The sequence below is a fragment of the Macrosteles quadrilineatus genome, unplaced genomic scaffold (assembly GCF_028750875.1).
Source record: "Macrosteles quadrilineatus isolate MER2022 unplaced genomic scaffold, UCM_ALF_1.0 Scaffold_5__1_contigs__length_97177068, whole genome shotgun sequence".
In the NCBI taxonomy this organism is placed as follows: Eukaryota; Metazoa; Arthropoda; class Insecta; order Hemiptera; family Cicadellidae; genus Macrosteles; species Macrosteles quadrilineatus.
The window spans coordinates 32019047-32045408 of NW_026542598.1; the positions used below are offsets into that span (position 1 = coordinate 32019047).

Consider the following 26362-nt stretch of genomic DNA (forward strand, 5'->3'; position numbering starts at 1 on the left):
AGTTGTGCTTGTAACTGTTCACCAATAGTGCGTTTACCACACAGTTCACAGCAGAAACCAAAGTCCTTTCGATCCTACCAGACACATAATTAATACAATTAATGTAATTTACCACAAGAAATTCAGAACTTCTTTTTAAAAACATTCCAAGAACAAAAATAGTAAAGAAAGCTAAGATATGTCTTATCAAACAGCTAAGTGAACAGAAGCGGGATCGGGAGAGCTGATAGCTAAGCAAAACAGACGACAGACATACGTCGTCAAGAAAAACTAGGTGGTTCTTCTTTATCAGTGGCCAGGTTTTTTGCTTTACTGCAATAAGTGAATCAGTCAGTCACTAGTAAGGCTGTATACGCTTGTCCCCCAAACATGGGTTTGAATCATTGACTAAGGAAACACACAACTTTGTTTCCCTTGTCTGTGGTTTGAATGTTTGAACGGCTAGCCGTAGAGGAGTTTATGTCCCTTTAATAACTCCTTATTGAAAATCAAAATGCATAGACCATAAAAAGAACGTATTTTGTTATTAAGGTCTTAGTTTAATTTTGTATGAATGTAAACCTATTCATACACACTATATACTATATTATGTAGATATGAGTTACTTTCATTCTGTTTTCCGTGGCAGGGCTCCTCTTTGTTCTATTCCCTCGTTATTTTCCCTTTCCATTTTCTTCTTCTCGCTCTCGCTGCTCTTTTATGCGTTGTTGTTTGTTCTTGTGAGGCTGGTTCCTTGACATTTATCAAGTTTTAATGTGTTAAAGTGCAGATGCACGTTTGTTTTTATTTGCTTTGTGCTAAATAGTAAAACCGTTAGCATATTTTTCAAAATTTCAGTTGATTTCCTTTGTATTATCCCTGTTCTAATCGCGAACGTCAGTAGTAGATTTCTCCTGAAATCGGCCATATCCGAGCGGCCATTTTCTTAATCCTGCTTCATGGTTCACAATGAGTGATTATTCAGCGGTCGCTCCGCCACAGAATTTTAGTCAAAGTTCTGCTTTTGCTGCTGCCCTACAACGTGCAAAACAGGTAAAATCTTGATAGTTAACTTTTTAAACTCTTATCGGCTTTTTCTTTGTCTTACTTGACCAAGCTTGGTTATATTTAGTAGGCCTACGACTTCCTCATCATGATAGCAAAGCCCATATCCTAATTTTTGTCGTGATGTAAGTTAATTGGTATATTCTTAATTCTTATGCATTTTGGTTACTAATTTTAGTTCAATGTTCAACACATTTAAGTAGGAGTAAGTTAAAATGATTATTCAAACCAAGCTGGATAAAGGCAGCTTTATTTCTGAATCAAGAAATTCAAGGCCATAGACAAATCTTGGTTCTGGAATGGTTCCCAGGCTTAGGCCTAGGTCTAGTTAATTTAAAACAGGACCTGCCTAGGAGAGGAGCGTGTAAAAGGTTTTTATAAACCCAAGTTGTTGTATGTCTATAAGTAAAATAAGATTGGATTAAAAATAGGCTAGGGTAGGCTCGATAATTAGTTGAAGTTAGGTCTGAGTCTTGAAATCCTTATTTTAGTTAGCCTAGGCCTACTTATAAGTCAACTTAAGTTGAACTAAGGCATAATCCAAGCCATTTTTCCGTACCGTCTAGTGATTGTTGGCCATTTGTTACCAATTTCGAAAACAGCTGTTTTCATAAAATCGTACCGGTTGTCCAATTGATAACTTAATGTAGGTATTTCGTTCTAAATATCACTAAGTTACCACAATGAAGATAAAATCAATAGGTATCCAGTGGTACCACCCGCAACATCCTAAGACGAAAATTAAATTTAGGTACTTACCCAAAGTTAACTTATTGCCAAACAAGTTGTGTTTTGCCAGTTCCCAAGTGTCGGCTGCAAAAGTCGTGCCACTCTAAAAATTCATTTGATCTCTAATTCTCGTGACATTAATAGGCTACCTGCTTTAGGGTTTGTTTATTAATAAAATAAAGTTCAGAATGTGATCTTTCGAATGGTAGGCCTATATAGCCTATAGGGTATTGTTCTCATCTTAGTGGATTATAACTTAAGTGTTTTTTACTGTTAAAATTATTTTGGCCCATACCATCGCCTTACTTACGATTGTGGCCATTCTAAGCATCAACGGCGAACGATTGTCCCGCGATCGCTGGCCACTGCTAGGGTTAAAGTAGGTTCATTAACCTAAACTTTATCTTAACATGGCCTTATTTAACCTTTTAACTTAGAAGTTAGCCCTACCTACGGTCACAAATTCCCATAACTTATATTAAACCCCTACCGCCCACCCTGACAAGCCTCAAAAAGAACCAGGCTACTTGTAACAGCCTATTAGTTCACCAGTTCATCTGTAACTTAGGCCTAAGTTAGCCCAGCTTATAACATCCATAATGCGACGAAATTCCCTTTTAAAAAACTTCAACTTAAGTTATTGACTAAGTAACAAAAGCAGTTGAAATATTTCTTTAGTCAATTACCTAGCCTAATTCGTTAATCAACATTCTTCAGTCGTTGAAGTGACTGCCATTAAGCCCCTTGCCGATGACAGAATCAGAGTTAAGTTAGGCTTAAACAACCAGCTGTAGGTCTACTTATCCGGAATTCATTCCTCTTGTAAGATAATGTAAGATAATAAACGTGTGTCAACCCAACACGTCTCATACAATAAACATTTTTAATACCTAAATTAGCTGCACTCACCATTTTGTAATTTTGATGAAACTTTTATACGGTAAAATGTTTCTAGGTAAGTAGGCTACGGTACTGTACGGTAACTTAACAGAAATCTCATGCAAGTAGCCTATTGAAAAATTATTTCCCCTTTGGGTTTTTTTTTTGGCTGCCATCTTTGTTTAAGTTTTAAGTTTGTACCGGTAGGCTAATGTGAAACATGTGTTTTTTTGCAAAAATCGTCCTTTTTACTAAGTTTTGATGTTAGATAACCTTTTTTTCTTACCTATAAGATATCAGGACAAATTAAAAACCAAGATATTCAGCATTAAATGGGCTTCAAATTTATATAGGCCTACAGTAGACTCCCTCTAGTTCGGCCACCTCGGGACCTGACTAGCCTACTGGCCGGACCACAAAATGGCCGGACTAACCGAATGTAGTAGAACCTCAATTATCCGGCATAATAGGGGGAGGGAGACCACGGATAACTAAAAACCTTGGTTAATCCAATGTGACCTAAACATTTTATAGGCTTATTACATACCGGTATACATAAAAACGCCTAATAGGCCTACTGTTAATGGATGTTAATGTAATAATTAATTTGCATTTTACATCATAAAACTCGGGTACACTTCCATATCTGTTAGCACAAACAACCGAATGAGTAATATTGATTATTCGATTGTTTAATTCGATATATCGTTTGGTTAGTTAGGTTAGGTTAACCTTACCTAACTAACCTATCGAATAATCGATATATCGATCGATATTTTCATTCGGTGGTTTGTGCCAACAGATATGGAAGTGTACCCTCAAACACAAATAGTAGGCCTACTGTATTAGTGCAATTTCGTGATATGTTAAGTCATTAACCTTGGTTTAGTAATAAAAATTGTAACGTTTTAAAATCACGCCTACTCAAACAAAACAACAATTACAAAACACTGTTCAGCAATAAATCACATAAAGAACAGAACGGTAGAAAGTCTAGTAAGCTAACTGCTACATTGTCAGCATAGGCTCCTACTACATGTTGTTTCAGAACAAAAGAATGTCAATAAAAACATTAGCTATCTCATAAAACAGCATAGGACAATCATAGTACTTAGTCTTAAAGATAATAACAACAGTCGTAAAATAAGATAAAGATAACAATGGATGACGTAAAACACCGCTTATTCTTTCTGTTTGTTATATTCTTTCTTTGGTTTCTCTTCATACAGTTTTGCACAAACAAAGATGGCCGTCACAAAAAATTCTGAGGGGAAATAATTTTTTGAATAGTGGAAAGTAGGGTGACAACCCATAGGGAGACTTTACCCAATGGTAATTTCCCTATAAAGGGAAATCTATCTCAGGTCAAACTGGAAATACTGTCATTCAGTTCCCTTCATTCATGAGTAGTTTTGGAAGGACGTGGGATTCCAGTTTTGAATTTCCTTTGTTTTCAGTTGGAGCAAGAAGGTTACATAAAAAGTAGATTTCCAATGTTCAAATCTATTAGGTACCTGTATAGCTATTCTTAAGTGTTTAATGGCAGGTGAATTTGAATTTAATGGATTTAAATATTCTTTCAAAATGCTAATTGACAAATATTATTGTTTTCAGATTGCAGCTAAAATCAACCCTAGTCTTGCCAACGAAACAGGAAGCAAAAGGCCATTAGAAGATAACTCTGGTGAGTGGTGAGACCAATAAGATTATAAATTTTTCTCTTAGCATGTTTTATCTTGAAAATGTAGATGTTTTGCAACCTAATTGGACCTGATAGCAATGCTTTATGCATCTTGACAATCTGTTTGTGTAGATTATAATTTTAACATCAGTTAATGAAACTTAAATTTTAAATAGACTACTTGTGGTTCCTTAGTTTAGCCATTAATTTTTACATAAAAAGTAATCAAGATACTCTGCTCACCTTTATTTACTTAATCTTATTTGAACTTAATGATATCAATATGGATAAAAACATGCAAGCAATTCAGATGCTATATATATTGTGTATTTATAACAGACGGACCGGAGGCCAAAAAAGTGGCCAGTGAGAGTGGTGCAGGGAGAGGAAGCAGTGCAGCAGCAGCAGCGGCGGCTCAGGCGGCTGCGGTAGCAGCTAGAGTGGCGGCCGCAGCAGCTGCCGGTATCCAGGGGCTGGGCGTACCCGGCCTTGCTCTGGGACCTGTTACTAATGAAGACATCCGGGTGCCCGACAAGATGGTCGGCCTTAGTGAGTCATTCATTACTGACATATAATAGTTTACCTTAACACTCATTAAGGTTAAATGAATTAAAAAAATATTTTGAAGAGATTAGTGTTACAAGTAGGAGGCCTACATTCCTCCAAAACTAAAAAATCTGGGAATTGTTATTGAGTTTTTATGACTCCCTGAAAATAACTAAGAATTGTACGTGGATAAGTTTAAGAATTGATAAAGAAGTAGACTAAATAAAAATTGGCAAAAAATCATTTTCCTGGTAGATTTCTTAGATATTTTATGTTTTAATTGTGGGCCTAAACTTGAATTTGACGTGTGGATTTTGATCTCAAGGATTTAGTTCATGATAATAGTTTTCTGGATTTGATAACAATTAATGTTGTTTGTTAAATAAATTATGATGGAATAACTATCAATACCAATGTAAAAATGTTTGTTCAGATTTGGTTTTACTCAAGTTGAAGTTAGGTTCTTTGAACGCTTTTTAATGTACTTTTTTTATCTGGAAAACCTTTAGTCGCTCTTGTCATTTATTTTCATAGCATACCGAACATTGATTCCTAGACCATATTTAAGATGTGATGTTTAGTGGAGGTGTGCAAGCCTGAGATTTTCTTGAGACATGGGATTTTTTTTAACCGAGCTTATTATACATTGAATTTAAAATAATGTAAATTTTAAATAAGTTGGTTTGTCGTAAGCTGTAGCTAACAATTTCTTTAATTAAGATAATCGTTATATTGAAATGTTAGTACCTACCCCTTTTTGCTTGTTAAATTTAAATTTGACAATATTAAGGTACCTGCGGTTAATGGCAGGTCTATAATTTAGGAATCATAAATTGGTCTAATTTGTATTCAAATGATTACCTATACAAGTGATAGCGTCAATAGTGTGATCATTTCCCGCCATTAAGTAGACATTATCATTGTCCCCAATGATCGAGAGTAAAGTGTCAATTTTTTGTAAACGCCAACAACGTTATAAATGCTGCATCTTGGTAACTTTTGTTTTTCCCTGATATAATTTTTAAATGCTTTTAAGTAGTTTTTTCATCAATTTGCTTGATTTTATTTAATAGTCAAAGTAGTAGTATTTGTTGGGTTTTTTTTCAAAAGTGTACTGGCCCACGAAATTGCAAAAACAGAATAGTAATAGGCTTCTGCTTGACACTTTCACTAGTCCTTCACTTTGGACTAAGTTTGGTTTAAGTTTTCCCCAACGATTCTATCTCTAAATGGCAAACTCTAATTGCCCCCAGTTATAGGCCGGGGCGGGGAGCAAATAAGCAGGCTTCAGTCGGAATCTGGATGTAAAATTCAAATGGCACCTGACTCAGGTGGCCAACCAGAGAGAGTCTGCACGCTCACCGGCAACGCACAGGCAATCAGGTAATACGCATTGACTTTCAGAGGTAGAGGTTTCTTATTCAAATCAAGCATAAGCACAACTTGTTGAACTTGAGTAAATATTTAAAGTAAAGGTGCTGTATTCATCACATAAAGATTTTTTCATTAATCGTAAAAATTAAGTTAAAGGAACTAAAACAATATGCTACCCATATCCTATATTAGCTATAATACCCCGCCGCAGCAAACCGACAGACTAAGCGAATTTCCATTCGCATGAATTGATATAGCCTATAATTAAATCCATTCAAATTACATTTAGTATGAGTACTTAGGTTTGCTGCTACAGGGAGGCTACTAAAGTGTTTTTAGTCAAATATAGCTTGGTATAAAACAATTAAGTTTGCCAAGTTTGATCTAAATATATCCATAAACAAGCAAAGTACAACATTTTACAATATTCTCCCTAAGAATAACATGGGAATTTTAAATTTAAAATTTTTTTAAATTTTCTCTGTAACCAATAACCACAGAAAAACACTTCAATATACAAAATTATTTGTCTTTTTAAGCTCTTTAAAATGGTCTTGAGAGAAATTGGGAAATGTTGTGTTTTGATGGTCAAAAAGGAGAAAAACCAATTTTTACCCCATAAAACCCCGTTCCCATGGTCCGATCATGCTCGTTCACGAACTCATTCAAGTTTATCCTGCCTTACACCTTCAAACAAAATTTCATCAAACTCAAACAAAAATTGTTTACGTGTTCACGGACACACACGTACACACACATTTATATATATTTAAAAACTTGGACGAATGGTGTTTTTGGCCTCTGGGGCCATCAAAATAAATAGCCTAAGTAAATTGGCCCCGGGCTCAAGTTTTACCATGAGACCTATGGTAATAGTTACTTCCTTATAGAGAAAATGTGCTAAAATCAGCCTACTCAATGTCTAATGCATAAAAATATATCAGCATAAAGCAAATATTTGAGTATGATTGTAGATGTAAAACAAATATTCTCCCATCAGCACAAATTGGCATACTTTAAGTACAATGCATAAACTTAAACTACATAAATATTCTTTGTTGATGGTTTTACGTTCAACTTTTTTACCTGTTATTTTAATTATTGCAATCAGTTTTCTATCTTATAGTTTCTCACAAAAATGGTTAAACAAATCTATGTTTTTAATTATTTGTGCACAAATGAAAATCATACTTTTTTTGGTACATTTGGATTAAAAAAAACATCAATCTATTGTCCTTTTACCATGATTTTCAGTCGAGCCAAAGAATTGATAAATGCCATCGTGCAGCAGAGGAGTAGAACAGAAGGAACGGGAGGTGCCAGATTAGACGATATGAACATGGGAGGTCCACCAAGCTCGCATGTAAGTACCAGTCTTTCAATGTCAGGTTAGGTTAGGTCGGCACAATGTCCAGTGATGTTTAAGTTCATCCTTGCTCGCATATTCCTTTTTGAGGAAAGTGACGATAAACTACTTGGCCATAATACCTGAGGACATTTATCATTGTGAGTAAAGTTACGTTAATTTTAAAGTTTACAACTATTGGTCTGGAGTGTTATGTGTTGAGAATAGTTTTCAAAGAATTTCCTCTTTATCTTTTATTCAAACAAAATTTAGAAAGTAGCTGTGTTACCTTTGTGTACTTAACATCAGAGAATTTATATTTGTTTTTTATACTTTGGTTGCATGGTGCACTAATGATGTCCAACAGATTAATTTTTAAATAAAATTAATTTACTTATAGAAAAATCAGTCATCAATTAAGTTTGGATTGTAATAATGATTGTAATTAGAGTTGTGATGATATGTTTGGTTTCTCAAATTGTAAAGCAATGTTGAAAGGTTGTATTCGCTCTATTTTCAGTTCTAAGTGCTTTTAACTTGCACAGGTGTGAGTTGTTTTGAGACCTGGGTGATTGCCACCTTATCATATAAGATAATTAGTCTCAGTCAGTATATGAATTTCTTAAAACCTTTAGTTAGGCCCCTATGTATTTACATTTTTTAACACTTAATAACGTTGTAGGGATGGACGGGTCCCGAAATTTCGGGAATTTTTCGGGAAAAAAATATTCCCGATTATCGGGACGGGATTACATTTGACTCGGGAATTTTTCGGGACGGGATTTGGTCCGATCGTCGGCGATTTTTCCGCTTCGCGAGTGCCGATAACGCCGTTATTGCGAGCGATAGGTCCGCGAACGCAGGAGACGAAGTCATTTCGACGATTACGCCGTGACCGCGGAGTCCTACCGACGACCGCGCCGTGACCGCGAGTCATACCGACGATCGCGCCGTGACCGCGAGTCATACCGACGATCTCGCCGTGACCGCGAGTCATACCGACGATCGCGCCGTGACCGCGGAGTCCTACCGACGATCGCGCCGTGACCGCGAGTCATACCGACGATCACGCCGTGACCACGGAGTCCTACCGACGATCGCGCCGTGACCGCGGAAACCTACCGACGATGGCGCCGTGACCGCGAGTCATACCGACGATCGCGTCGTGACCGCGAGTCATACCGACGATCGCGCCGTGACCGCGGAGTCCTACCGACGATCGCGCCGTGACCGCGAGTCATACCGACGATCACGCCGTGACCACGGAGTCCTACCGACGATCGCGCCGTGACCGCGGAAACCTACCGACGATGGCGCCGTGACCGCGAGTCATACCGACGATCGCGTCGTGACCGCGAGTCATGACGACGATCGCGCCGTGACCGTGGAGTCATACCGACGATAACCCCGTGACAGCGAGTCATGCTGACGATCGCGCCGTGACCGTGGAGTCATACCGACGATAACCCCGTGACCGCGGAGTCATACCGACGATCGCGCCGTGACCGCAAGTCATACCGACGATCGTGCCGTGACCGCGAGTCATGACGACGATCGCGCCGTGACCGTGGAGTCATACTGACGATAACCCCGTAACCGCGAAGTCATACCGACGATCGCGCCGTGACCGCGAGTCATGACGACGATCGCGCCATGACCGTGAGTCATACAGACAATCACCTCGTGACCCGCGAGTCACAAGTTTCTATAGGTACCTGTAAATTGTACCCATTTTTTGGTTTTTATAGATCAGTGCCACAAATGGTAAAAATTGATTTCGTATGTCTTTTTTGGTAACTGCAACACAGTACTTTCTTTTTATGCACAGAAAAAAATCCCGTCCCGTCCCGTCCCGAAAATCGGGAAGGAAATAAAAATCCCGTCCCGTCCCGTCCCGAACTAAAAATTCAATCCCGTCCATCCCTATAACGTTGTGTTAATTTTATCACCAAACAATTTTGAAGGTGATGTTATCAAATTTAATTTTTGCAAGTTTTGTTTTTAATTTGTACTGTCCAAAAATTCTGTGAACCATGAATCAATTTAAATATTGTGAGTGTAGTTTGATTTTTCACAGACCGATGATGATGATGGCCCTTCCAACATACCGCCCTTCCCGTTCGGCAACAGAAGTATGGTAAGTGTTGAGATATTTTTATCAGAACGTGCTCTGTAAGATTAAATTTATTGTACAACTTTTAATTTTGCAATACAAAACATTATTCAAAGAATGTTAATATAGAACTGGATACTATCAATAACTTTTGCTTAAGATGATTAAGGTAGGCTTAGACCTGGCATATTTGCATGCTCCTTTTGTTAATCACTTTAATTTACATTTGTGCTTTTTTTTATAAATATATCTTTATTGTCACATGACATTTTCATAATTACATAACAACAGCTACAAAAACAGGTGACATTGTCAATATAATCATAATAGCATAGACAAATAGAATAAATATAGACCGTCAGCTGTGCTGCGGTTAGCATAAGTTCTGGTGTCCACCGCTAGGTTTGCTGTGTAGTTACGGCGCACACCGCTGCAGCGGCCCTGCTGGTCGCTGGAGCTACACGGCACTCCTAGCGGTGAGCACCGGAAGCTTCCTTTGACAGTCTATATTTATTCTATTTGTCTATGATAATAGGTAGGCCTGCCTAAAATAAGAGAAAAAAATAATAAAAACAAAGATTGTCGGAAATAATATTTTGTCTTAAATTTTTTTAAACTAAAATAATTAAAAATTACCATTAGCACTGAAATATAATTTGTTTACAACAAATTAAATAAATTATTTGTACTTGTCATAAGCTGTCCTATAAAACAATAAAATAATTGGTAATACAGTAATTACCAAATATTTTTCTGGTTGAACAAATAGAATTTGTGAACACTTAGTTCAACAGTGAACAAATAGTTTTTCTATGTCAACAATTTAGAACAGTATTCCTAACTTTAATAACTTTATTAATATAAATTTTAAAATGTTTGATGTAGGCCTACATAGGCTACTTGTAAAATGTATCTTTACATTTTGCAGTTTTTTCCCCATATTTTGCAATTGTTATAAGAGGTTTCTTGGAGAAAATCGCAGAATAACTATCTAATCGTATGAGGTAGAATAACAAACGTAGTATTTGTTACGTTTTTTAAAAGGTGGAGGCTAATGAATGTAATATTTAAATTAGTAATATCAATATCCAAGTTCTTTATGCTTTTATTTTGTTTTATAGATATTCTTACTGTAAAAAAGTGAAATAGCTTTAGTACCTATAATAAATGTTTTTAATGAAATTTTAATTTTTCACAGAAGGATGACCGAAATGATGATGGCCCTTCCAATAAAATGCCTTTCCAATTTGGCAACAAAACTACAGTAAGCGAACCTAGCTATTAATTTGTCTTATTAATGTCTTAGTGGGCCTTTTGTTGCAACAATATTGAAATATTTACTTGATTTTCATTTTTAAGTAGTATTAGTCATTTTCAAATAATTATGGCATGTATGAATGTATTTTCTATCAAATTTTCTACTAATGTAACAAAGTTGTCCAGGTTGGAATAACTTAACCAATAGAAAAATTTCAATGATTGGAAACAAACCTGGTTGGTCTGTATTAAGTGTAATGTGAATAGATTGAACAATATTAGTTTCGCTTTAGGCCTAACTAATCCATTGCTACTGATTGACGTTGGATGAAAAATTCTTCACTACCAGATCAAGCTTAGCCATTTAGAATTTTTATTCTTTTGTTTGATATGTTGAAAATTTGCCTCTTGTCGATGATGAGGGGTCTTTAGTGTTTAGTTGAAAGATGGTTAGAATTACTTTATCAAGATTTTAAAGATTTCCTTGCATGAGCAATAATGTTGCCATGGGGTTAACAGCTAAAATATGGTTGATATCTTTCTTCTTGAGGACTTTCTTAAAGACTAATTTTTACAATTCATCCATTTAATTCCTAACAGTTTTCTCTGTAGTAAGCTATACATACACTCTAAGGTATGAGTGTATTTATCCAAATCCTTGTATTTGATGTATCTTTTAACTTACCCCTCCTCCGATGGTCTCAAATATTCTTATTTGATAGGCTAATTCCTTTCTCTAAAAGCTCCTCAATTAGACAAACGTATTTTCCTTTTGATTTGTTCAAAGGATTACGGTAGTATTTTATTCAATCCTTTTTGTTTTACAGGTCGAAATAATGGTACCTGGCCCTAAAGTGGGACTAATAATCGGAAAAGGTGGCGAGACAATAAAACAGTTGCAAGAAAAATCTGGAGCCAAAATGGTCGTAATCCAAGATGGTCCTTCTCAGGAAAATGAAAAACCTCTACGGATAACTGGAGAACCCCAGAAAGTGGAGGTGAGGAAGAATTTCTGTAACTTTTTTGAATACAGCCTATTATTAGTACAATACTTCAGTTATCACTTGTTTTCTGTATAAAATAACCAGTTTCTGCCTTTTCCATTATTGTATAAAAAGGGAGGCTGATTAAAATTCACTTGTAAAATAAAAGCATTTTGAAATTTCTAGAACAACTTTCACAATGTTGAGTAGAGAATTATGTTAAAGCATCGGATAATTTCGTTTTGCAGTACTTGATTGTTTGAGTAAAGAAAACTAAGGTATTCTATAAGTAACTTGCTGTGATTATTTTCCACTTTCAGTTAATTGACTAGAAGCTTAAAAAAGTTAAAAATGTATTACACATCTGTTAGGCCTAGGGCCTACTAACTTGATTTGTAATTTAAAATTAATGCATAATAATAATAAACAACACACTTTTGGTACAGCATTCTTTTCCTGTATTCTGAAATAATGTTTTATTAATTTTTTTTTTCATTTTTCAGCATGCAAAAGCCTTAGTCTATGAACTCATAGCTGAAAAGGAAATGCAGGTAATATTAGAATTAAAGTTGTAGTCAAAGGTAATTAATCTAACAACACAATTGGGGCTGGATGATATAAGTAACATTATTTAGTTATTTTATTCATAGATAGGTAGATGGGCTAGTCATTGTAAAAGTATAGTTTAGATAAGAAGATATAATGTTGGTACAGAATAACCAGATAAGAATAGGGAGCAGGCTTAAAAGCGTAAGATTTTATATTGGTCTGTCGGCTCTGAAAGTCGGAATCAAGAAGACACTTCGTCGCTGGACGTATTATTAAAACCACGCTTAAATAAACAGGTGAGTTATAACAACATTATATTTTTAAGTTCTATTTAAGTTATTATTTATTTTTATTAGTATGTGTAAACAGCTGATTTGTTTATCAAGTCTAAGTCCTGTTTTGTTTGAACCATATCGATTATAATACACAAATTAATCATCATACCTTAAGATATGAAAAATAATATGTCCTTGTTAAACCTTTTCTCTGAACATTTTAAGGATTGATCCAGTTAAGTAATTATTCCCCTTCGAATTATTATTGTCTTTCAAATATGCCAAATTTTAGTTCATACAGTAGAACCTCGCTAATCTGACCTTGGCTAGTCTTAACTCTTCATTTAATCCGACCGTGCCATCGCCTATGGTTACAGTGTTATCGCGGTCGCCTAACTTAAAGCCGAACTGATTTAGTAACCATTTCCCATTGTTCTGTGGACATCATCACCTTCTCCCACAGTAGCGTCAAAAATCTTGTTATCCTCCACAGTCACAGAAATATCATAACGTTTGCCGCGATCTTGGCAAAATGTTGAATATTTTCTGCGATAACGGATAAACAATCATTGTCTTCTGCGATCGCGGCAAAATCCTGAACCCTGATTATTGCTCCTCAGACCTTTTCACTGTTCCGCCCATGGTCCCGGTCCCATAGGTGACGTATTAGCGGGGTTGTACTGTACCTAACTGTAAATCAGTAGTTGTTGTTTGAATCTAAATACTAACAAACAAAATTTACAATAATGAAACAGCTAGATTGAATAATGCATTTCCTAGTATTTGTATCTATGTATCTTTCACTTTATAATGTTTATTGTACTTATCTGGTTTTCCTTTCAGTACTATTTTATATTTATTATATACTATAACAAATGATTTATCGATAGTTATCTAATCCTCAACTATCTTCTGTTTACAACCCAACTCGGTAATCAAAATTAATTTTTTTAATTGTTATTGGTTAAACCTGTAATAAAGTTGAGATGATGACTAATCGTTTTTGGCCTGCTTAACTAGACAAAAAAACATTATCCTGTAAATATAAACATTTTCTATAAAAGAAATTGTTACTTTTGTGGAAATAAAAACTGTAAATTATATATTTCCTACGCCTTAGGATTGAACACCTATGTTTCATACATTACTGTTGCACCCACAATGTCACTTCAAATGTGGTTTGTCCACTATTAAAACAAAAGAAATTGGTAGTACTGTAGTTGATATCTTCTGGATGAAAATTAAATAATCATCCAACATACAACCCAGCTATCACATGGCTACTTGTAAAACACAAACATCAAGTGGTACTTGAAACCTTTCTGTAGCCTACAAAATTGCATCGATGTATAATAACTACTGGATAGCGCGGTAGGTGGTGGAAAAACGGTCCGTGCCCGCCAAACGAATTGGCGGGATACCGAGGCGGACGGGCCGAATGAACCTCTTTGTTTTACACAAACATACATTCACTCAACCTGCTCTGCTACACTTATTTGTTAACATAAAAATTTCAAATTGATATATTATTTTTCTGGAAAAACCAGTGCTCATTTCTATGTAGCTAGTTTTTACATTAACATATTTTTTATAATTTATTTAGGCAAATTAAAACATATGATTGTTTTTTAACACCATTAAAAACATGAAAAATGTAGTAAGCGAGGAACTTTTTTATTTTTTGGTCAGGAAAAAAATTCCTGCGGCAAAGTTTTAGATCAAAGTAGGTATGAATTTTATTTTTTATTTGAAGCTTTTTTTTTATACGGAGCCTGCTTGTATCATTTTTAAGTGATTAAAAATAGGCATAAAATCGCTTAGCGCGGCATTGGCGCTAGGAGCTCGGCTGGCTCAGCATCAGTTTACGGGATATAGAAACCGAGTTTCTAGCATTTAATTATCATTATATTACATCAAATATGTCATTACATTACGAAGAATGGTAACTAAATTTACAGGCATATGTTTATGCATTTTAATGCTTACCGGTAGTCTATAGTTAACAAAATTCTTTGAATCAAAGAATAAATGTTGTATTTCACAGTAGTATTTAATACCTAAGAAAATATTTTGTCTTTATTTTACTTCAGTGGGAATAATGAATACATTTGAGATATTGGCATTAAGTATTATACACTCATTTTATTTAGCAACATAATATGTTTTCCAAACACGTTAATCACAGTATGACAAAGAAACATACTATAATATAAACAAAATATATATTCTTAAATGATGATGATTAAGTCTCTCAATAATAATTGGGCCTCACCGAAGCAAATGATGACATGCATATGTGATCAAATAATTATTGTGATATACTTTGCTCTGGTTAATGTTCAAATATAAATAAATCTAACTTTTATATCACCACTAACTACATTTCTTACGAGATTTACTTTTGACACATAGTCTATAAAGTGTGAGCAAGTACGTAGATTAATTATATCTGCTTATAAAACCTCCTTAAGTTCGTTACAATCAATTATCCTCGGAATATTTCCACAAAACTAACATAGCAATACGAGAGGCGAGAGCGGGCGCGACGCTCGGCACTAGGGTGAGTCATGCCTTTATCCCCACTCCTCGCGGACAGAGCGAGGTAGCGACGGACCGTTTTTAGAGCCCTACTTCAACCTGAGCGCGCAATCCAGGGAGTTATTATACAACGATGCAAAATTGACAGTTGTTTCTGCTTGTTTTCTTAATGCATTTTATAAATTTCTTCTCATTACAGAATGCGTTTAACCGTGGTGGTGGAAACGGAGGGGGAGGAAATAGAGGAAACTTTGGAAACGACTTCAATGGAGGAGGTGGAGGGGGTGGCGACTCAGTGGAAGTAAGTGGTACTTTAAACAAATTACATTTAGTATAGGCCTACCTTCAATGCGTAGTAGACAGATTGTGTGATGTTGATTGATTGATGATTGACAACAATTGACCTAAGATGTTCAAATTAGCCTATATTGAAACCAACAATTTTTGGTTCAATAATTTGTTATCAAAAAACTGTAGAACTCTTTTTTTCTCTGTTTCATTTAGTTCCAAAACATATTTTTAACTGAAGTGTTATAAATTCTGAGTATTTCCTGTTCACAATCTACACCTTGATCCACGTCTTGAATGTTAATGCTAGTTATTTATCTGAGAATCTGTGCTGCAATCGGTGCTTCTGTTGATAATAGGCTGTTAAATTATAATACTTCCTTCCCTGGCCATTTATACGCATGGTGATATTTGGCCTCCTCAACACTCTGCATCTACTTCATTTGTTCCTCACCTCTTATTCTCTCTTCTTACCTGATACTGATCTGACTCTCCTATCTTACCTGCTAATCCAATATGACACTGAGAACTAAAGTAGTACAACTAGTAAAGAACAAAATGATTTTTTCCCATTTTTTTTGTGATTATCTTTTGTGCACAACTTCTTTTGAATTGTACCATAATTTTCTCTCCTCCAAGACCTTTCACAAGAGAGCCACAATTGGTTTTCGGTACAGTATTTCAGTTTGAACAGATGTGGAAGCAAAATGGTATCAGAACTAGATCGTTTTTCAATTTTTTTAATATCTTTTTTGTTTTCCTCTCCTTCACAATTTCAAGTCCCGTACCACCACCTTCTCCCAAAGATCCTTGATCCCGTTGCCTCAATTGGACTGTGGGTAAAGTAGTTGACACGTCAATTTTCAGGTGGCAGTGCCTCGAGCCGCAGTTGGGGTTGTAATTGGTAAGGGGGGCGACATGATCAAGAAGATCCAAGGGGAGACAGGGGCCCGAGTGCAGTTCCAACAGGGCCGTGATGACGGACCCGGAGACCGACGGTGTCTTCTCACCGGAAAGCCAGAGCAAGTGGAAGATGCTAGGATCAGAATAGAAGAGCTGATTGACAGTGTTCTTGTGAGTTGCGTTTGTCTGATGCATGAGCCCTCCACTAACTTTGGAGCTCTGTAACACCCTGCGATGGACCATTAAGCCTGCTCCCGTTCTTTTCTGGTTGATTTTGTTTTCTTCTCTGACTCGCTTTTTCTTTTATGAAACGGATTATTTTCGTAGTGGCTGATGCGTTTTTTGTATTTTATTCAGGTTAACATATTGGCTGTTATTTTTACCATACTCAGTTCCACGTTCACCATGCGGTACAGGTCTTATGCCGATAGTCGTGCTTGTGCTGTCAAGATAACTGGAAAGTCATGTTTTTTGTCTTGAAGGTTGCCTAAATTATCCCAACAACCTTTGTAAAGAGCCATAATGGTTTTAACTTAGAGAAATTGGTGTTTTGATCTAATAATTAGAATTTTGACTTTGGTATAGCCAAATTTAGTAGTAACAAGCGTGAGAAAACAAGGAAGCAATTTGATGGTTCTGATCTTTCTATGACGGCTACTAACGCTGAAACTGCATTTGAAATATTTGTTTTATATACAGACTATTTACTGCAGAGTGAACTTGGAATGGAGTATTAATGGTGTTGGTTTGTATATTTATTCTAGACAAGAGTGTATAATTTGGATTACTATACTTATATCAGAGCCTTTAGACAGTTTTTTGTATTCTTAATTATTCGCCAACTTTTTTATGGTAATGACCTTAATTTTACTTTTAATTTCTACTTTTTTTTACTGTTTATGATAATTTTTTTTGAGAATTATTTCAACCTATAATCCTAGTAATATAATAGCATGATTTTTATAAATTTCCTATGCACATTGAAATTGAATTGAAACCTATCCATCTACCTTAATGGAGAATGCTAAATATAATGTAGGAAGTTGTTAACTGGTTATTAATGACTATTAGAACAAGAAACTTAATCAATAAAGTCAATACAATTGTACCAGATCCAAAATTAAATTATTTTAAACTGTGTTTTTGTATGTGGTTTGTTTTAACTGTGTTGAGACCTAAAATGTTTTTTTAACCTACACTAGGAACATGTTTATTTATAAATTCTGAAAATGGTAAAATTTGACTTAAGTTAAAGCAATTTACAAAATGCTATTATTAAACTATTTTAGCAATGCAAATCAAATTCATCATATTCAAATGAATTATAAAAATATATTCAAAGCACAATATTTGATAAACTAGAATTATTTGAATAACACTTTATGGTAGCTAAAGAGTAATACTGACTAATGAGTATTTATCCTAAATTATTTCAACTTTGCAGAAATCTTCGTCATTAAAATATTAACGAGAGTGGAAAATTCAGATATTATTCAAACCCTGCCTAAAACTGTGAATCCAACAAATTTTTGAGTGTATTCAAAATCCCTAATTTTAAGCTAAAATCATGTTCATCGCGATCAAATTGTAAAAATATATTGCTTTTACATTGTACGCCAAAATAACCAGCATCAAAATCATCATATTTTATTCGCCCCAGGAGTATTGCAGGTACTTTTAAAAATTTACCCGATTTTCATGTCCAAGTTAGTAAATCAAAATGTATTATTTAAATAAAAATAAGAAATATTACATTATTTACCCATAAACAATAAGTTTTACCATCTACACGAGTTTTTCAATGCTGGTGTTAATTCAAAAAGGCCTTGATAGTTAAACCTCAAATTCAAAGTCTTGTAAAAAAGACACTAATTTGCCGGTTAGTGACTGTTAATGTAGTCTACTCTATTTTAAATATATTGACACAAACATAAACCGTTGAAATAATAAAATAAATAAAAAAGTATAAAAAAAGTAAAAAAGCTAACAGTATGAAAGTTGCAGTTGTTTAGGCTGCCTGTTTAAGAACCTTTTTTGTAAAACTGTGCTATTAGGTATCAAATTACTAAACCCTCATATAACCTTATATTAAAGGATGGCAATATTTCCACCATGATGTTTTTCATGTGAAGGAAAACTCCATAAAGATTTATAGAAAACCCGTTTTAAGAACTATTTAACCAGAATCATTTTACAATTAGGCTAAATATAAAAAAAAAAAACCTAAAACTAAGAATGAATTAAACTAATTAATTAATTATGTGAAATACCAAATTCAAATGTATAAAAAATAATGTGGTTAATTGTTAACCATTTATGGTCATAATTTACTAACATATAAATATAGTATTTAGGTGATAAAGTTCAGTGTCTGTGGTTAATTCATTTATTGTAGCCATCTGAAAAACTTTTTGTGTAAGTATAAAACTTCAACAACAGTGAGATATTTGTTTATAACAGTATTTAAATAGTTAAAAAGGATATCTAAGCATCTGACAAACATTTTTAAGCCAATAAAATTATTTTTCTGAAGGCAATTTGTACGTTTCAGCGAAGAGACAGTGAGTCAGGTCGAGGAGGTGGTCGAGGAGGCGGAGGCGGAGGTGGAGGCCGAGGTGGTGGAGGAAGCTTTGACCGCATGGGCGGAGGAGGAGGACCACCGAGAGAATTCAACGAGCGAGGACGAGGCTGGGACAACAACGGGCGCATGGGTGGTCCCGGAGGCGACAAGACCGAGTCTACATTCACCGTCCCGGCCGCTAAGTGTGGTGTCATCATTGGCAGAGGTAATTTTATAATATCCTCACAATTTTGATGGAATCATTTTACTTATTTATAAACTTTCTTAATACTTCTTTAATGAAAAATAATATGTTCACCAGTTTCAAACTAAGGTTAACTGCCGATAGGTATTACAAAAAAAAATTGTTATATGTATATAACATTATATAACATATTATATGCATAAAACATATATCTTGATATTTTGTCCTGATGCAGAACTTATTCAGAGAGTAGGTTAAAGAGGATAAAAGGTTTTTAAGATTTTCTCTCTAAAGAAGTACAACATCAGGACAAAATATCAGTGTTATGTTTTGTGTACTTTTATTGTGTCTCTATTAGCTCATTGGAATCTTAATTTTCTCAATTAAGCTAGCATAACTCCATTCCTTAGATAATACAAAAACTAGATCATATTTTTGCGCATCTTCCTAATTTCAACACTTAAAAATTGGTTCAGGTGGTGAAACGATAAAACAAATAAATCAGCAAACAGGAGCTCACTGTGAACTGGACAGGAGGCCTCCAGCAAATCCTGCAGAGAAGACTTTTGTCATCAGGGGCTTGCCTGATCAGATAGAAAATGCTAAGCGCTTGATCGCTGAGAAACTAGGAATGGTGAGTGACTTATAGTAAGAACAAATTAAGTTAGTCATGTAAAAAAACCTTAAGAAAATAACTTAGTACTGAGATGATAAATTTAAATATGGTGCCACTGCCAATAGAAGTTTGTATAAAATGTTGAACCACAGTTTCTTCAAAGAATTTCTTTAAATTTTTTACTTGAGTGTCCCAGTTGGTAAGTTTAGAATTGCGTTCAGGATAAAGTAAATTTGTTAAACCCATGTTTATTGCCCAACAACTGCTACCTTTTAGAGGAAAGCACACTTGGGTTGGAAATTAATATAAAAAGAGGGAATGGATACATTACTGACTCAACCCAAGAAAAGAGTCCCAAGCAGTTGACAGCAAAAAAGATCACAAAACAATTGATTTGATATTTTAGAGAGTTCTTCAGAAGGCAGCCTCATTTCATTAGTAGAGGTAGAATGTCAAATTAGTTGTGTTGTGCATGTTCTATTAACTGTCTGGAATTCTTTTCTTAGGCAAGTTGTTTATCCATTTATTCTTCATTTTTGGTATGTGGTAATTGTCATTATTTTGGTTTCTTGGCGAATGTTGCCAATTATATAGTGTTCATGTACTACAATACGTTCTGTTTGTAGCCTGGACCACCGGGCGGCAATGCCGGGCCACCACAACAGTATGGTATGGGAGGACCAGGTGGGCCTCAACAACACTTTGGAGGACAGAACTGGCAAGCTCCAGGAGGCTTCCAACAACCCTGGCAGAACCAGTCTCATCCCCAGGATCCTAGTAAGTCTATCACAAGACTTAATCTGATTAATAATCTGGATGCTCTCCACAATCGGGATGAGATAGCAAATGTTCAATCGCAAGAGTACATATACGGCTTCTGCAATCGCTTAAATGTCCCAAGATACCAATTTCAAAAAAATACCAAACCTTTACCAACAAAATAGGAATGTTTGAAACTAGGGTATTATTCATAAACATTTTGTTGCGGCGCGTGCTGCGCCAATGTTTTGGTAACAAAAAAAGAACTGACACTTTAAAAACGAACTATGAATTTATTGATATGGAAATGAACAAATGATATTAGTGGACTGTATAAATGAACTGTGATGAATAAATTGCTATAATGAACTAATGCGAATGTACTATTGATGAACTAAACTAATGAAATACATGGAGGGATCTGCCTCACACGTCCTATCCCAAGCTATGGTAAACGAACAATGTCGCTCGAATGATACCCTGACAAAAGACTCCTCCCTCACTCAGTATGGGGTTACAGATTTCTAAGAACTGGTGAGGAAGGGTCCGTCCTTTCGCAGAAGGACGATGTTTATGACTGTGTTTAACGCCGACAAGTGACATGAATAGCAGGAAGTACGTTAGAATTTAACAACACATGTGATATGAATTGGTTAACTATTTGTTACAATATTACTTACACTAAGAACATAAATAAAACAATCAACAATCATGATACTAAACACATTTGTTTTCACATAAAAAACTTGGTGAATCATTTAACAGACGTTTCTTGTAGGAAAACTAGTAATTAATTTTGAGCAGGGACATCATTGCTGTCTTCCCCAATCACAGCAATATTGGGAATTTTCTATCTTGCAATTTTCTGACTTGGCACTCGGTTATTTGAGCTTTTAGGTTTGCGTAAAAGCCTGAGTCGCACACTAGGCTATCTTAACTTGGCCAGATAACAAATCTCATCAAATCTGGCTGTTGTCTGACAACTATTCCCGGCAACATTTGGAACATTGCTTTGATGTCCATACACAAACTGATTGCCCCTCGGCCTAAGACCATTGATCCTTAGGCCTATCAACATCACAAAAGTATGCAAATATGACCATGAATATTAAATTGTGAATTTCATTTTCAAGTTTAATAGGGCTTAAATTTTGCTTCAAAATGATTGCCTTTCTCGCTAAATCGGCTACTCAAAAAGTGTTCACTAATCGAACATTTTCGGTAATCCATCAGTGCTGAAATGTGTGCTGGATTAGGGCCAAGTTGTGTTGTTGACTGATTGCCATGTTCACTGATGTGATGATTGCAGGTCAGGGAGCAGGACAGGTGCAGGTGAACCCTCAGACTGGTCAACCTGACTACAGTGCTCAGTGGGTCGACTACTACAGGTCGCTGGGTATGCATAGAGAGGCAGAGGTCATTGAACAACAAGCAAAGGCCAACAAGGTAACAAGAGACGACAAGAGGATAATTTTACAATATTTTTACTCTTCCAAAAACATAAAAAAGTAAAGTATTACTTTACAAGTCTGAAAAATTCTATTTAGGCAAAGTCATTATGTATTCTAAATAGTTAATAGTATTGATTAAACTTCAATTTTGTTAGAAATATGTTTCAAGATGGCAGCGTTTAGAAACATTTAGATTAAGATTGTTGTATGTTTGGCAGGGAGCCATGCCGGGTGGAGCAGCGCAGGGAGCCCCCGGGGTAGCAGGACAGCCCCAAGCCCAGAGTCAGCCAGTAGCAGCAGCAGCCGCTCAGAACGGCCAACCCGACTACAGCGCACAGTGGGCCGACTACTACCGATCCATCGGCAAACTCAAGGAGGCTGAGGCCATTGAGGCTACGATGAAGAACAAGGTAATTTGCTGGAATGGCGTGGATAAATGTTCTGTGGAAGTAGGTTGTAAAGAATAAGTTATATTGTATAACCAGTGTTATTAAGAGTGTAGTTAGTAACGAGAAAATTCACTATTCATTAAAATTACCACAACTACAACACCAGATTTAATGATCATGTTCTCTAGGGCTATAAGACATGTATTTTCCTGTTTTAGGCTTATTGTTTTTAATGTTGATTTAATTTAAATTTCACCTTGTTTAATGTTTGTTCTTGAATGATGTTAACAAATACGTTTCAATTCTTACAACCTGATTTAGCTACATCTATCAAGGATTAATTACGTATATTCTTGCTTTAATTCATTATTCATTAGTTATTGTTTTTACTATGTCGTATGTGATGTGGATGTGAATGTGTTTAACAGCAGGCAGCAGTTGCGGCAGGAGCTGGGCCGCAGCCTGGTCCTACCCCTACACCAGCGGCTAACCCTTACCCTCAGGCTGGCTATGGCTATCCCCAGGCAGCCGGGGCCTTCTACGGCGGAGCTCCTGGCGCCCCGCAGCCTGGCGCTCCTCAACCAGCCGCCCCACAGTACGCTCAGTATCCCAACTACGCAGCCTACGCCCAACAGACTGACTAAACACATCTTGTCACTTGTAAGTATCCTCCTACTAGTCCATAGGTCTACTCGATAAATCGTATACATTGTGGTATTCTGTTTTTGTGGTACAAAATTAATGTGTGTTGAATTGTTGCTTCATTCTTAGTTTCAGGATGAAGCGACCGTTGCACTATTTTCGCCTGGTATTTCGTTTCGCTAATGGTTTTGTTGAGATTATTGCTATGTTTGGCTTACACAGTTTCACTGTGTATGAACTTTGTCATCTGAATTAGTTTGATTTGTATATAGAGGATTATTAATGTGACAATCGTCGTGTAACATGCTTTAGAAATTATGTTTTAATATGGCAATTTGTTTGATCATGTTTGGTTTTAGTGATGAGGTTATTCATAATTTGGTTTATAAGTTTGTGATTGTCCATTGTAAAGGTCTAGAATGGCTCGTGATGTACAAAATAATCTTTTCAGTTTAATCAGAAAAGTATTTTTTAGATAATTGTGCTCTTATAATATGCATTTTATTATACCATTTTTGTTTAGAACTGTTCAAAAACATTTTATGATGAATTTTGGAATGTACATGTAAATCATCATTTCATAACTAACAACTGACATTTTATCATAAAATCCAATGACATATTTCAATAAAATTATTTATAAAACACACATTTAACTCAATTTTAATGTATTCTGGCCTCGATATTTTTTTATGATTTGAATTTTAAAATTATTTTACCCAAGTTTTGGTACTGTGAATTTTATAAATTATTTATGCGCTCAATAATAGTTAATGATTTTCTTGGACTGTGTTTAGAAAGTGCATTTTTAATTTTTATGATTAAAGTAATTACATAGTACACTAAAAAAAAAACGGTTTTACTATTTGCATATCATTACTTCTATCAATATTTTCTAAATTTAAACAAAATATTGTGTGGAATAAATGTGTTGATATTTAAAAAATAACCTTCTTATTAATTGGCAGTAGCCCCGGGTTTGTACATTTTTACTAAGATAAATAGGCTTACGTCATTTCTGAAATTATTGGGGGATAAAATAGATAATAAACGTTATAAAAAAAAAACAAGTTAGTAATTCATGACCATTTAAAATTTAAATTTCTGAAAAGGGCATTTTCTGAATAGGATAATAAAATTGTTTCAGCATTATTTTATTAAATCGTGTCATCTTCTTATTTTCCTGGTCTATCTCATATTTTCTGTAATGTTGCACCGAGTTGAAAAAAATATTTCGAACAAAAAGATTTTGTTCATCTAGGCCTACTTACTTTCTTGATTATAATTGTACGAGTATAATTTACTAGTAATGGAGATAATTTTATACAAAACCATTATTACCAACCTCAGGTATACCACAATGTGATATAACATTTAAACTGTATAAAGTAATAAGTTTTTGGCAAATAGTCGTTTTCCTGGAAGGTAAAACTAATAGGTTTCAATTTACAGCATGATTCATAATCCCACAACATTTAGGGCTGTAAAACGTTAAAAGGCTAGTTTCTCAAACGTTGCAAGAGTACTAGTATGACTTTGAACCATTTGTTAGCACATTTCAATCACAATCAATATTAAATTGGCTAAGGTAATTCTTCTTTGCAATTGAATCACCATGAGTCCTAGATGTGTTGTCGATAAAAAAATTGGCAGATAAATGAGCTTGTATCAAACACATTTAGTCTGTATTTATTATATTTATAGAGAGGAAAATGTGAAGAATTATTGCTGTACAGAGTTTGTGAGAATTGTAAATATTTGCTGTAAAATTAATATAAAATGTCACGTCTTGTGTATTGAAACTATTGTGCAACAGAAATCGTATTTGTACTTTCCACAAAAACTGTCTAAAGTGAATAATTTTGTTGAAATGTATGATCTGATATTTGAAATTTGTCGCACAAAGGTAAGTAAACGATTGTGCCAACCTTGTAAGGAAATGTATACATTAAAAATACCTTAGTTAAGTTAAAATTAAAGTAGGTTTTATCTAACAGGTTTTCAGGTGTTTTATACAGTACATAATATATATGGTGGTTTGTGTGTTTTGTGTGCATTCACAGGTCTTGCTGCTCTGTATAGCTGCTGGCACGCTGAGAAGTCATCTTTCTCGTCACCGTTCCATTTTAAATAACTTGTAACTGCAATTTTCTCCCTAATAGAACTAACGCAGTTTTCTTGTCTCTATATACTCTATATATAGGTTAATAATCTATCATTATGTTGATGTTTGTTTTTTTTTTTATATGCATTTAGGTTTTGTTATTACCTTTAAAAAGATATGCGTGCTTAGTAACATCAGTTGCGTTTATTCTATCAGCCATGAAGACTGGCGAAACAAATTTTAAGACACTTCCTCTATGTAAGATTTAAGATAATGTTTCAAATAAGGTCCACAATGATTTTTGTTGATGTTCAGATGTCAAATAATATGTTAGTTTATAGATGAATAGGTAAACCGATTGAGTGTATCTGTATTTTGTGTTATTACATACTGTACGGAATATACATGTTTCTTGAATTTTCTTTGAAATCATCTCCCAAGATCCCTGCACTAATTCAACTGTAGGTCACAAAACTGAACTCCGAGACAGCCGACAAGATGAATACTTACTTTGACCATCAGATGTCTGTAAAACAAAGTTACCAGTAAGTATGTCACTGTTAGTTTAAGATGTACACCAAATCTGAAAAAGTTTTAATATTATTATGGTTAGCATTCATTTCAAAATGTGTGTTGAAATTGCCAACAAGGTGCTATTTAGAATTGTTAAATCTGCATTTTAAACGTTTCCTTTTACTTTACATTAAAGATAAGTACATTACAAAATTTAAATCGGTGAGGTCCCTAGATAAAAACAATTTTTAGCAGGGGATCATGGTAGTTAAAGAAAAGAAACTAATTTTTAAATAGTTTAAAATTGGATGACTCAAAATATACAAAACAAAAATGTGTAGGAACATTGGTGCAGTAATATAGCTTATAATGCAAATTAAGTAGTGAAAATGAATATGAGTACCATGCAATTGTTATTTAATCTCATAATTCATATTGTGATAAAAGTCATGGTTTTCAACTTACACTACTGAATTTTCCTTTTTGTAACATTCAAAACACAAAAATCATTCACACACACATTACAAAATCCCATTATAATTTTCACACTGAACTTGTAAATTATAACTACTTTCAAGACTACAGTAAACAAATCTAGTTGTTTCGTACTTCTATAAAT

General features: G+C 34.9%; 1 protein-coding gene across 4 annotated transcripts; it reads left to right on the forward strand.

The window, feature by feature from the left end:
• The first annotated feature begins 691 nt into the window (after nucleotides 1-691).
• LOC128994832 (far upstream element-binding protein 3-like) lies at nucleotides 692-25621 on the forward strand. Of its 4 annotated transcripts, none has more exons than XM_054419636.1 (18): nucleotides 692-1032; nucleotides 4267-4336; nucleotides 4673-4882; nucleotides 6139-6262; nucleotides 7508-7616; nucleotides 9661-9735; nucleotides 10910-10975; nucleotides 11796-11966; nucleotides 12455-12502; nucleotides 15513-15614; nucleotides 16469-16675; nucleotides 19056-19290; nucleotides 19746-19903; nucleotides 20512-20662; nucleotides 21954-22090; nucleotides 22314-22505; nucleotides 22913-23144; nucleotides 25190-25621. In XM_054419636.1, exons 1-17 carry the CDS (start codon nucleotides 949-951, stop codon nucleotides 23126-23128), a joined length of 2355 nt encoding a protein of 784 aa, XP_054275611.1. In that variant the 5' UTR covers nucleotides 692-948; the 3' UTR covers nucleotides 23129-23144; nucleotides 25190-25621. The 4 variants fall into 4 exon arrangements, with proteins under 4 accessions (XP_054275611.1, XP_054275610.1, XP_054275612.1 ...); XM_054419635.1 differs by having other exon boundaries at nucleotides 6133-6262; nucleotides 25190-25620; XM_054419637.1 differs by having other exon boundaries at nucleotides 6133-6262; nucleotides 9676-9735; nucleotides 25190-25620.
• Nucleotides 25622-26362: the final 741 nt, after the last annotated feature.

Coding starts and splice junctions, on each gene's coding strand:
- LOC128994832 (XM_054419635.1), top strand. CDS start 949: ATGAGTGATTATTCAGCGGTCGCTCCGCCACAGAATTTTAGTCAAAGT. Junction 9,736..10,909: donor CGTTCGGCAACAGAAGTATG/GTAAGTGTTGAG, acceptor AATTTTTCACAG/AAGGATGACCGAAATGATGA. Junction 22,506..22,912: donor AGGCTACGATGAAGAACAAG/GTAATTTGCTGG, acceptor TGTGTTTAACAG/CAGGCAGCAGTTGCGGCAGG.